The sequence below is a fragment of the Bactrocera tryoni genome, chromosome 1 (assembly GCF_016617805.1).
Source record: "Bactrocera tryoni isolate S06 chromosome 1, CSIRO_BtryS06_freeze2, whole genome shotgun sequence".
NCBI classification, from domain to species: domain Eukaryota; kingdom Metazoa; phylum Arthropoda; class Insecta; order Diptera; family Tephritidae; genus Bactrocera; species Bactrocera tryoni.
The window spans coordinates 50837012-50850755 of NC_052499.1; the positions used below are offsets into that span (position 1 = coordinate 50837012).

Consider the following 13744-nt stretch of genomic DNA (forward strand, 5'->3'; position numbering starts at 1 on the left):
AGACGTAGAAGGAGCCTATTTTGAAGTTTTTAAAGAATTATAACGTTTGGTTCAATACATTTTTTTAAATCGACTCAGTCCTATTACTTTCCGAACAAACACTGAACGTTTCATGACATCTTGGTAGTCGGAAAGCATTGTTTCACAGACGTTAAAGTGACGTATTTTTTTGGAAAAAATTTATCTATTTTGGAACCAATCGTGCTTCACTGTTCTAAGGTCCAAATTATCTTACAAAATCGTTTTCATTGATCCTTCCGATACTCCCACGTTGCCAGCAAGATCTCTAACTGTTAATCGTCAATTCTCAAGACGGTTCTTTTATTTTATTGACGTGTTGGTCATCAGTTGTTGGCCGTCCTGGACGTGCTTCGTTGTCAACGTGTTCTCGCCTCTGTGTTCCAATCAAAACAATTGCAACTATCATCGGAGGACTTTTCCAACATTCCGAACGTTTCGACAACAGAAATTTGATTCCGCACATAAAATTTAATGGAACTTCTTTGATGAATAATTTCACTAATCGTAAAAATCGGCGAATGCGCTTAATGTATTTCATAAAGTTAAGCATATACTAAACTCGAATGACTATTTCGGTTTGACATTGATGCAGTTGGTCTTGACAGTCATACCAATCTAAAAATTACGGCGAATGGGCTTTCGCGCGAAAATTAAATTAAAAAGTCTTATTATTTTTTGCCCACAGTAGTATATGTACATACGTTTGAAATACTCGCTGTATACATCTGCGCGGCTTATTCGGTCATATATAAATATTTTTGTAAACGCTCTCAGCTTGATAAATGACCTCACATTCCACATATTTGTTTATATAACAATATTGCAAAATATGGACTATCAACTCAGCGTCATTTCCATACCGACTCAGCTGTATGTGTGTGCGTTTTTCACTTTACTGCTAGAGTTATGAATGTTTATAAATGTCAACAATAACATAAAGCCGGCTATTAAGTGCTCCACAACTAAACTTTTTTATTTGTTTACCATTTACAATCGTTTAAAAAATAAACATTCTGTAAAATTAATAATAAAAAACGCTTAATATATTTCTATTGTTATTATTGTTAGTTAAACTTTAATTTTTGCGCTTAAAAAACGGCAGCGGAGAGCTAAGTGGGTGGCTTCATGCGTTTTGTTAGTTCGCTGATTTTCCATTTACGTCAAAAACGTGCAATATTTGCCATTCGAAATTAAAAATCAACATTTTTAAAAGCTTTGTGCCGCACACATGTTGAGCAAATGGCAATTACATGTGTTTGTATGTGTAAAATATATGCCAGTCATGTATTTCATAATTTCCACTTTCCTTTCACTTTTATTTATTCACACACAACCTCCTCCTCCCGCTACAAAAGTGTAATCAGTGAAATGAAATGAGTTTATTGCCGAAAATACTGAAAGTGGCTGCAATGCCGTTACCATTGCCACAACCATTACACAACTGCTATACTGTATAACGGTAGTTACATATAAGGGGTTAATCTACATGTTTTCCGGCTTCTTGTTTTATTCCACCCAAACGGTTCTCAAAATCATTATTTTTCATTCCCTGCCGCTTATGGGTTTCAATAAACAGTTATTACCTGTCTTGAAGACTCTACGATTGATACATTTTTTCTTTATATTAGGGATGTTCAGGCCGAATATGTTAATCTGGTTAGTTGATACTTCGGCAAAACACTTAACTGCGAACATACTTGTTGCCCTATCGCATTCCATTGTCAAACTGGTGCTTCGGTACTCGGTAGAACGATAAGCTGTTATTTTTTTTTTCTAAAACATGTAGTCAAACTAATTCAGTTCTAATTCCAAGTAGAAAATAATGTAAAATGACGCGTGATCTTCAAATTATTTTGTGGACTCTTCCGAGTTTGAAAGTTCTTGGTTGAAGTAATGCTCTGGTCGGTTGTGGTTATGTAGATCCATATTTCATAGAAACGAAAACGAAATAGCAGCCTCGGATGAATGATCCCACTCTTGATGACAACCACAGCAAACATAATAAGGACTTAAGGTATGCACCTAGAATGTACGGTCCGACGCCCAGCTGCTTGATGTTCGCGTAAAAGTAAAGGCTAACATCACTGTCGCCCAAAAAGTGCGATGGACGTGACAAGCATGAAGATGAATAGATCCTTGTGACATTTACTACAGCGGCCATATAAAGGAGCGCAAAATTCGGTATGGGATTTGTGGAGGGGGGAAGACTCAGTCGTTGAATCCTGGAGTTCACTCTGGTGGATGAGCCACAATCCGCATTAGAGCAAAAATGTTCAACATAACAATGATTTCCGCCAACGACCCGACGGAAGATAAGGACCATATGATATACTTTTAATGAGTGACTGGAGCGTGCTTATGACAACTGCGACGCCACGATGTTAAATTGTTATTGTGCTTGGCGATTTTAACGCCAGGGTGGGCAAAGAAGGTATCTTTGGTACAACAGTCGTAAAATTCAGGCCCCATGACGAAACCTCTTCTGGGTTGAGGCGGATCGATTCGCAGGGGTCCGAAATATGATTGTCTGTAGTATTAGATTCCAGCACAAGAAAATTCAACAAGCTACTTGGCTGCTTCCGGATCGGAAAGTTCGAAATCAGACCATTCATGTTTTGATATATGGACGACATGTATGCAGTGTCCTTGACGTGCGTACGCTCCAAGGACCTAGCAACAACTAGTTATAGGGAAGCTATACGTCCGCTTCTGTACACGAAAGGAACGACGTCGAAAACTACTATCACAACCGACAGCGAAACGGTTTTCTACTCGACTCCTGCTCCTTACTGGTAATTTTAACATTGGTAAGGTCGAACTATCGTTAAGGTCGAAATAACAGCTTGTACGATGAAGACTGTTGAGTCGCAATGGAAAGAAAGCAGACAGCCTAATTCGCAAAATTACGATCAACATGAGAGTGGCATGGATACCGCGAGCTGATAAAAAGATAGAAGCTGAAATGCGTGTGTATGAGCTTCTTGACTACCTGGCCGACAGGGGTTATGGTCGAAAATTCTTCGAAAAAATTTGGCGACTAATGGAAGGTTTTAAGACCGGAGCTTACTCTTGTAGGACCCTAAGTGGTGATTTAGTGGCTGATGTTCAGGAGAAAACACTAATCCAGACAGCTGAACGGCAGTGCAAGTGTAACACCTAGAGCCGAATGTCTTCGTACATATCTCGTACAGCTCATCGTTCCATCGACTGCGGTATACACCGTTGCCAATGCGCAAAAGACCATAAATCGAAAAGACCTTTCCCTCGAAAACTCGTTCCGTCGACTCATCAGTTGTTGACATCGTCCAAGCCTCTGCACCATATAGCAGGACGGAGATGATTAGTGACTTGTAGAGTTTGGCCTTTGTTTGTCGAGAGAGGACTTAACTTCTCAACCATCAAGATCAACCTTTAAAGGAAAAAACTTGAAACATTTTTGTTATATTAGATCAAATGAGAACAGAGTTTCTTTATGCTAATTTATTAGCTTTTCGCAATGAATATATTAATATTTTAGTACATATTTTGTTTACGTCGTTTTGTAGTTTTTTTGTATATCGTTAATATTCAAAAAGTCCAGGAACTATTTAATCGGTAAATATTATTATAATAGAGAAATTTGTCTCTACCCGCTAAGCATTTGATTCAGCCTCGGTTGTGCCCTGACTTTCCGCTGCTGGCGCGTCCGGCTTGGGCTCCTCAGTCGAACCGAATACGCAACACGGACACTTCTCCTTCAAAACCAAACGGTATTTGGGATGACTGTAATTAAAATAAGTAATTAAATTATTATTAACAGTTATCACTGGCGCATTATTGTCGTTCACATGCAACGTATATATAACGATTCACCTGATACCGTACACAATCGGATTATAAACCGCGCTGGTCTTGGCGAATGTTGCACCCCAAATAGTATTCAACGGCGTCAGACCTTCCACCTCGAAGAGCCCGCAATAGCAGATAATTAAGTAAGGTGTCCATGCCATAAACCACAATGAGATTGTGGTCAATGCCACCTTGGCCAATTTCGCTTCGGCGCTTTTCTCACAATCCTCCGAGGAGCGCAACGACTTGACGTTCATCTTTTTCGCCTGCTCTCGCATTGCCTTCTCATGCGCGGCCACAGCCGCAATGATGAACCAGTAGGAATAACAAATGAGAAAGAGCGGCGTAAAGTAGACGAGGAGGGAGTAGGTGAGCAGGTAAGAGCGTGGATTCCAATCGCGTGTCATATAATCGATGGAGCAGGCGGTTAAATTACCTTCGGGCACATATCTGCACGCACGCATACAAGAGAGCGCGTAATGAGAAATTCAATTAACAGTTATTAATTTGCGTGCAACACCAACATATTAACCCACCTGCTCCAGCCCATTAACGGTGCCAGTGTCCAAAATGTCGCAAACAACCAAATGGCAATGATTTTCATCAACGCCAATTTAATCGTCATTGGTCGCCCTGAAACGCCCTTCACAATAACATTATAACGGTCTAGCGCAATCATGCACATCGACCAAATGGATACGCAGCCGAACATCGAGCCGCAGATGGCATAAATGTCGCACCATAGCGGTCCTAGTATCCAGGTCTCGTAATAGAAATTGATGATCATGACCGGCGCCTGTGAGACCATCATGCAAAAGTCGGAGAATGCCAGGTTCAACACGAGCAGATTAGCGGGTGTGCGCAGCGATTTGGTGCCGCCAAATATGTAGACCACAACGCCATTGCCGCACGCGGAGATAAGTAGCAGAGCCAATGTGAAAATACCTAAAATTTGACTCATTGTCGAATCCATTGGTGGGAATTTACTCCAATAGGGGTTGACGAGGTGTGCCATGTCGGGGGTTACCTGAAAATAAACGCTGATATTTAAATTTGTGTTGATATGTTTAAGTTGTGATATATGTCATATATTTATATGTATTTAAGACAATTCTAGGTTTTGTTAGAGCGGAAATGAACTCTAGCTAGAGGGCATACAAAAATTTTAGTATATCACCGTCTAGAAACTATCATAATTAACTTTAATACAGAAAGCAGTAGGCATTTGGAAAAGTTACTTGACCATGTGACTCAGTTTTTTATCTTAAGCGGATATCTACCTCGATGGTCCGAAAACGTGCTGATTTTAGCGAAATATTTATCACGTACAATCCAAGTGAAGCCAATGTAACTCAATTTCGGAGCTAAGCGAAGTTTTTCCAAATGTTTACTTCGAACCACCGCAGTGGACACTTATTGTATTTAGGTAGCAGCCACATTTCTGAGAACAATCGTTACAAAATACTATCAAAGAAAGATCCATTTCGTGGTTTACATATCTCCAAGGAAAAAGTCTAACGGTGTGATATCACACGATCTTGTTGGACAATCCACCGGCCCAAAACGTGAAATTCTATGCACACTGAAGTGTTCTCTCAAGAAGTTAATTGATTGCTGCGATGTGTGGGAAATGGCGCCGTCGTGTAGAAATCAAAAGCCGCCGAGATCACAAGCTTTAATTTTAGTATTCAAAAAGTCGGTTCTAATAGCGCGATAACGGTCGCCATTGATAGTTACGTTCTCACCGGCATCATTTTTGAAGAAATATGGACCGGTGATTTCATCGGGCGACCAACTCTACCAAACCGTGGTTTTTCTGGATAAATGGCAGTTCTTTAATTTCTTTAGGTTGCTGAGTCATTTCGTATGCCAGTACGATTCGCCGAATCGACTTTCCATGGTATTGGTCTGTTCGGTCGAAAATTATCCAATAACGAAAGATGGGCGATGGTGTTGCGCTCAGTAAGCCGATTATTTTGATCATAAGTAGAGCGCGCGAAACACATTCTTTACAGAACGTGAATTTTCGTAATAAAGTTGAACAATGTTCAGGCGTAAGGCTTTGAATGATGAAATGCTAAACAATACTGAACAAAAATAACTTAACAGCTTCACATGACTCACGCGTTAGCTGTCAAAAAGGTATTAAAAAAAATACCTTGACGGTTTCCTTCTAGCTGATATAAACTTTGTGGCGGCCTTTTTCGTTGTACAAAAGTTTTTCGACTTAACGGGTAGGCGGAAAAGTTCGTAAGCTTATACTACTAACATTACGTTATGATCCCTACCTTCAAAAGAAACAACTTTGATTAATGAAATATAGCATTGTGGGTGCAGCAACTTCTGTTAGTTTAAAAAATTGATCAAAAAGAATTACTTCAACTCAATATTTTATATCAAGTATTTAAGATTCTCTTTTTCTCATTCGGCAAATCTTTTTTATCGTACTAAGTCTTGTTCCAGACTCCCAAAATGTTTGGTTTCAAATTTAATTTATATAAAAAAGCAAAAACTTATCGAAAAAACGCTTCATACTTTCCAGTTGTAGTACGATAATCTTGTTGTGTTGCTCAGCTATGTGTGTGATGAGCACCGGGTATTATTGTCTTGTTGCTCATTGCCAACGTTATTTTAAACAAAGCAGTTCTTTCTGAAATAAAAATGACAAAGCCTAATCCGAAAGCTCAGCTTTTTGTGATTTAAGAGATTAAATTTGGTATTCCTTTGATGCAGACCAACTGCTACAAAATCAATATGACGACACAAACAAACGAAATCACGTGTTTATAGGGAAACGCAACAACTATTAAATAAAGTGTGCTTTTAAGTTACTGAATATATGAATGTTTACCCAAATGATAATCGCATCTGTTTAAACTCTAAATATTACTAAGTTCGCTACGAAACATTTCAATGAATCGCTCGTACTCATAAGCTCGTAAACAATTTATTGCTTCCAGGCACACAGAATAAAATATTTGTTGCAATTTGCACTTACACAATCCATAATCGAACCATTGGCCGCATACAATGCACACCCTTTGCCGAACTCACTCCAAATTTCAGCGACACTGTGTGGGATTTATTTCAATTTTCGATTATTATTAAAAACAATTTCGATTTACTTTAACATTATGCACTAACCGCTGCCAGTTGATGGCATTAAGTAGTGCAGAAAAGTTGAATGTTGTTAAATTTTCCAACATTTTATGTGTAAAATGCGCGAACGCCGCACCATGTCTGCTCGTAGCGTTTAAATCACTATCCGGATTTGTTCCGCTGGCATTTTCTTTTCACTATTGTTGCCTACCTGCTGGCGCCAAGCGTGAATCAAATGCAATCGCAGTATGAGCATGCACACAATAATTCGAATGCGTTTGATAAATGCGCTGACTAAAGCGAATACGCGCAGACACATTTAGCACAAAGGCGTGCGCTTATAATGAACCGGCTAAATTACACGGTAAATATTTGTCGGTGGATGCAATAATTATTGGAGAATTTCAGCAATTGCGACAAATTTTGGCAGGGAATATTATTTATGTAACATTATTTAAATGATAATTTATGACGTTTTTACTTATACTATTTTTCGATAAATTTACTTGAATGTTAATTGAAATTTTAATTACAATTTTTTCGATAAAATGCAATTTCTAGTTATCGATTAACCGATATTACATGAAATTGAAATAAATTAAAATTTTTCGATATATGTATATATTTGAATGATAATTATAGACTATTACATTACATATGTATGTACATCACATTTTAAAATGAAATAAATAAAATAAAATTTCTTGTTATCGATTAACCGATATTACGTGAGATTAAAATTTTTCTATATATTTATTTGAATGCTATTTGAAGACGATTTTGTTTAAATTTTTATCGATAAAATAAAATTTATCGTTATCGATTAACCGATATTACATGAAATTCAAATACTTCGATAAATTTATTTGAGTGATAATTGTAGACCATTATGATTACATTTTTATCGATAAAATAAAATTTATCGTTATCGATAAACCGATATTACATTAAATGTAAATGCTAAACATTTCAGCGATACAAAAAGCTCAAAAATTATGCATTCTAAACCCAAGTTAGTAATTGAAAAATATTTATTCAGAGGCTTTCAGATATTTTTAAATAGGAATTCTAAATAGCTATTTTCATGCATCATTTTAAGACCAAAATTTCCAAACTAGCTATGATTTTCTCTAATTGTTCATTTACGCCTTGGCATTAACCTTGATTAGCATCGATTAAAAAATGAACACGAGCTTTAACGGATTATCACTTGTTGGTTGAGGTGTAGTGATTGCGGTGTCAGAATAGTGGCGTGAAAAGATTTCATGCTAAAAATAGAAATTGGTTCCATTATTTCTAATTTCAAGATATTTCATTTCCGTTATACTAAGTCCAGATGAAAGAGAAGTGCGTACCGTTGAACTGTTTCACTGTTCTTAATTTTTTTTTTTAAGAAACATACAAGTATGTATGTTAAAAATCTTAGTACATAGATTTATTTTAAGAATCCTAAACGGAGAAATTTATGAGTTAAACCGGGGCAACCATTAACATCGACTGATTGGTAGGAAGACAACGTTCTGTGCTTGGTGGGATTAGAAGGGTTTACTAATGGCTACAGGCAACAAATGATGAACCATGCATTGATCGAAAAACGACCAGAATGGGCCAAAAAGACACGCCAAATTAGTTTCGTTACACGATAATGTACCTGCACTCCAAGCAAAAAGTTCAGGATACAATCAAAGTACTTTGCAAGGAGCTGTTACCCCGTACTGCCGTATTCTCAAAACTTGGCCCTTTCCGATTACCATTTGTTTTCATCGATGGGATACGCATTGGCTGGGAAGCACCTCGATTTATACGCAGAAATCGAAAATGGGGTGTCTGATTGGTTTGCTTCAAAAGACAAACATTTCTCTCGAATGGTATCCACAAATTGCCAAACATGTGGTCAAAATTTATGAAAAACTATGGCCAATACTTCAAATTGAATTACTTCAAATTCAAAAATGGTACTTCATTTTCACAAAAACCTCTCATTTCATAAATATTCAGTTTGACACGAAGTTTGTAGAACCCAGAAGTTATCGTTGGGTATCCTAAAAAGTACATACATATATATTAGGGTTCTTAGAAAAAAATGTTTGAATTTTTTGTCAACTCTTACCCCCTCAAATGTTAGTGATTGACAAACAAAAAATCCTCCCTCAAGCCAGGCGCTGTAGCTTTACCCTAAGGGGTCGCTATTTTTTTTTAGGTTCCCATACATTTAACATAGGAATTTTCGTTTTTTCATTCAAACTAAAATTTCACCAACTAATTTTCGTTTCTCAAAAATAATCATCATGTCTAATCATATCATAATCAGTATGTCTTTTGAATGACCTCTACGTCTGCATAACGCTTTCCTTTTATGGGCAAATGCATTTTTCCGAAAAGGAAGAAGTCGCTCGGTACTAAATCAGGAGAATACGGGGAAAGCTTAATGGTTAAAATGTGATTTTTGGTCAAATAATCGGTAACAAGCGTCGATCGATGAGACGGCGCATTATTTTGTTGCACGTCGTCAGTAAATTTGCGCGGAACAAACCGTGCACATACCTTTCGCAAGCACAAATGTTCGGTCAAAATAGGATAAATCGATGTTTTGGAGATGTTCAATTCCATTTCAATGAATTTCAATAAAAATTTCGGCTGATTTTTGATGAATTCACCCACAGTTTCGATGGAATTTCCGGTGATCATGGATTTTGATTGGCCCACATGTTGATCGTCATTTATGTACACAGGACCACTTTGAAAACGTTGAAACCACTCGTTAACTCTGCTCCGGGATAGGAAATCATCGCTATAAACTTGTTCCATCAATTAAAACGTTTCGGTAAAAGTTTTACCAATTTTAAAACAAAATTTAATGTTAGCTCTTTGTTCGAAGCTCATTTTCGCACCGATAACACAAACATACTGACACTTAAAATGCAATAACTTCACTTCCAATAAATTCCCATTTCTCAGAGCCTACTCTACCGATATCGCCAAAATTTGGTACGATGATTAGTGCCGCGTCGCAGTGGAGAGAAAACTACTGCTTACTAAGGTTACAATCGACGATGGAACGGACGTTCCATTGATCGCCCATGAAGAAATTCGAATAGCAATTCGCCGGACGAAAGCATACGGATGATTGGAATTTAAGGGTATTCCGCCTATTTCGCAAAAACGGAGATCCCACAATCTGCGCTAACTAACTTGGGATAAGCCTCCTCAACATCGCATATAAGGTTCTATCGAGCGTATTGTGTGAAAGATTAAAGCCCACCGTCAACAAATTAATTGGACCTTATCAGTGTGGCTTTAGACCTGGCAAATCGACAACTGAACAGATATTCACCATGCGCCAAATCGTGGAAAAGACCCGTGAAAGGAGAATCGACACGCACCACCTCTTCGTTGATTTTAAAACTGCCTTTGACAGCACGAAAAGGAGCTGCCTTTATGCCGCGATGAATTTGGTATCCCCGCAAAACTATTACTTTTGTGTAAACCGACGTTGAGCAATACCAAAGCTCCATCAGGATCGGGAAGAACCTCTCCGAGCCGTTCGATATCAAACGAGGTTTTAGACAAGGCGACTCCCTATCGTGCGACTTCTTCAATATCCTCTTGGAGAAAATAATCGAGCAGGTACTATATTCTATAAAAGTGTACAACTGCTGGCGTATTAATATCATTGGCCTCAACACCCGCATCGTTAGTTCTGCTTTCTCCAGAATGGATAAGGAAGCGATGCAAATGTGTTTGGTAGTGAACGAGGGCAAGACGAAATAACTCCTGTCATCAAACAACCAGTCGTCGCACTCGCGACTAGGCTCCCATGCCACTGTTGACAGTCATAACTTCGAAGTCGTAGATAATTTCGTCTATCTTGGAACCGGTATCAACACCAAAAGTAATGTCAGCCACAAAATCCAACAGGTGCTACTTCGGACTGAGTAGGCAATTGAGAAATAAAGTACTTTCTCGACGAACAAAAATCAAACTGTATAAGTCACTCATCATTCCCGTCGTTAAAAGTTTTCGAGAGAAAGGTTCTACGGCAGATTTATGGTCCTTTGCGGATTGGCGAATACCGCATTCGATGAAACAATGAACGATATGAGATATACGACAACATTGACATAGTTTAGCGAACTAAAGACAGCGGCTCCGTTGGCTAGGTCATGTCGTCCAGTTCTGAAAGTTTTCGACGCAGTACCCGCCGGCAGAAACAGAGAAAGAGGAAAACCTCCACTCCGTTGGAAAGACCAGGTGGATAAGGACCAGGCTTCGCTTGTAATCTCCAATTGGCGTCACTTAGCAAAAAGGAGAAACGACAGGCGCGCTGTTGTTAACACAGCTATAACCGCGTAAGCGGTGTCTTCTTCTTCTTAATTGGCCACTGTAGTAAATGTCACAAGGACCTATTCGTCTCTGTCCTTGTCCCGTCCATCGCATTTCTTGGACGGCGGTGATGTCAGCCTTTATTTTCGCGAGGACATCAACCAGCTAGGCAGCCGGACATTCCGGGTGCATGCCCTCAAATCGTAGTCCTTATTTCGTTTGCCATGGTCGTCATCAAAAGGGGGGTCTCTCATCCGAGGCTTGTTGCTTCCTTTCATTGGGGGTGTTTTTTTACGTGGCGGGTCCCAAACCCAGCGCACAACCCTATGTAGGGGATGTTTTGCTTTCTCAGATTAGCTCGCCTTCGAACGGATGTACTTAGGCCACCCAGAGGATACTTGGTCAAAGACCGGAAGTAGTGAGCTGCTTGAGCCATGTGTAAAAGAATCGCTTCTGGCCACTCCCAAGTGAATGGCGATCAGAGAACTTTCCTCACTTGCGTGAACTTCTACACATGACTCCATCCTCCTAAGCGGTGTCTACTCCAATAAAATAGAAAAAGAATGAGTATCCTTACTTAAGGAAATAAATTAGTAAATAAGTGAAAATACAAATGAACCGGGCTTACACTGTTATCCTAAAATTGCTTGCAACTTGATTGCAAAATTCATAAAATTCATATGCACTCACCCTATCCAAAACACTGCCATTGCTCAGCTGCGCCTCGAATTTCGGGAATTGCAGAGAAGGTGAACTGCAAAACAACAAACATGAAAAGCACCCACACGTGTTACCACAATTTGATTAGTGTTCCATTGGCAAAACTATATTAACCCCTAGTAATACAGCGGAAGCTACAAATTCCAGCACTTGTCTGCTTATTTGCGCACATGTACCTGTCCATTGTCATTTCCATTAGCCTCACAAAATTGCTACAGCATCACATGAGTGAGAGTCGAGTTTCACATGAATTTCTAACTTTTCAGCGAATTACATTAGAGCACGCTGCTATTAGTTATGAACTTTTGCTAGGGGTGCACGGATGATGGACATGCCACTCACACACACACTCCCGCAAAATTACATCAAAAATTTCTATTAAATTAACAGTCGAAATTTTCAAATACCGTTAACGTTGCACTTTCAGTCGGTGAAGCCGGTCAACCGGAACCGCGTTGCAGTGCTGCCACGAGTAGCCACGGGCGGAGGTTGCCACGCTTTTTATTAGCGAATTGCATTTGTAACACTAATTGGATTAGTGTTGTGTAGTACAAAGCGCAAAACGCTTATAAATTTACATAAAAAATAAAATTCGGTAATTTGCATTTGAAACTCACACCTCATGGCTCGGCTGTGGCACAGCGGTGGTGGATCGCTGCCAAAGTGGCGCCCAAAGTGCAATTTTGCAGGAGAGGGGGTGGGAATGACGTGCATGAAGAAAGTTAAATGAAATACAGTTAGTTATTGTAATTGTCAGTGTAGAACAAATGCGTTTACAACTGCAGATGTCAATAAGTGACAGCGACATTGTTGGGTAATTTCTTTTGTATTCGCCCTTTTGCCAAGGGAGGCAGCTGACAGAAATACTGAAAATAATAAAAAAAAATGCTTATAATAATATTTGGTTTGATTATCAATGTCAATTGATTGACAGGTGAATTTAAATGTTATTCATGTTATAATTGTATCAATACGTGGTTTTTTGTCCATCTCGTAACAGCTAAGTAAAGGGTGATCTAGATGGTCCATGCCTTGAGTACAATTTTCGATGACCGGTTCGGTTTATACTGGTAACTGGCGAATGACACGCGTGATCCAACGCCTTAATCGAAGCGAGATTGTCTACATATACCATATTTACATATCCCCACAGGAAAAAGTCTAACGGAGTGATATTACACGATTTTGGTGGCCAATAGACCGGCCCAAAACGTTAAATTGTCTATTTACCGAACTGTTCCCTCGATTAATCCATTGATTGATGCGATGTGTGGGAAGTGGCGCCGTATTTTTGAAACAAAAATGTCTTCGAGATCATGACCTTCAATTTCAAGTTTTCCATACAAGCCCTTGATTCCGATCGTTCGGTTTGTATGGCAGCTAAATGCTATAGTGAGCCGATCTGAATAATTTCTTCGTAGATTACATTGTTGCCTTAGCAAATAACCTATGCCAACTTTTGTAAAGATACATTGTCAAATGTGAAAGTTTTCCATATAAGCCTTTGATTCCGATCGTTCAGTTTGTATGGCAGCTATATGTAATAGTGGTCCGATATCAGTTCCGACAAATGAGCAGCATCTTGAGGAGAAAGTGACGTTTGCAAAATTCAATGCGATATCTTAAAAACTGAGGGACTAGCTCGTATATATACAGACGGACAGACGGTCATGGCTAAATCGAATCAGCCCAACATATTCATCATTTATACATGGTCCGTTCCAAAGTAAACAGGACTTTTTGAATCTAGCGC

At 38.9% G+C, this 13744-nt stretch overlaps 1 protein-coding gene across 1 annotated transcript; it reads right to left on the reverse strand.

The window, feature by feature from the left end:
* Window positions 1-3586: 3586 nt before the first annotated feature.
* On the reverse strand, window positions 3587-12187 carry LOC120774023 (opsin Rh2). Its single transcript, XM_040103315.1, has 5 exons — window positions 12168-12187; window positions 11962-12025; window positions 4386-4876; window positions 3874-4299; window positions 3587-3783 (listed from the first exon to the last, which is right to left on the reverse strand). The coding sequence occupies exons 1-5, from the start codon at window positions 12185-12187 to the stop codon at window positions 3654-3656; spliced, it is 1131 nt and encodes a 376-aa protein (XP_039959249.1). The 3' UTR covers window positions 3587-3653.
* Window positions 12188-13744: the final 1557 nt, after the last annotated feature.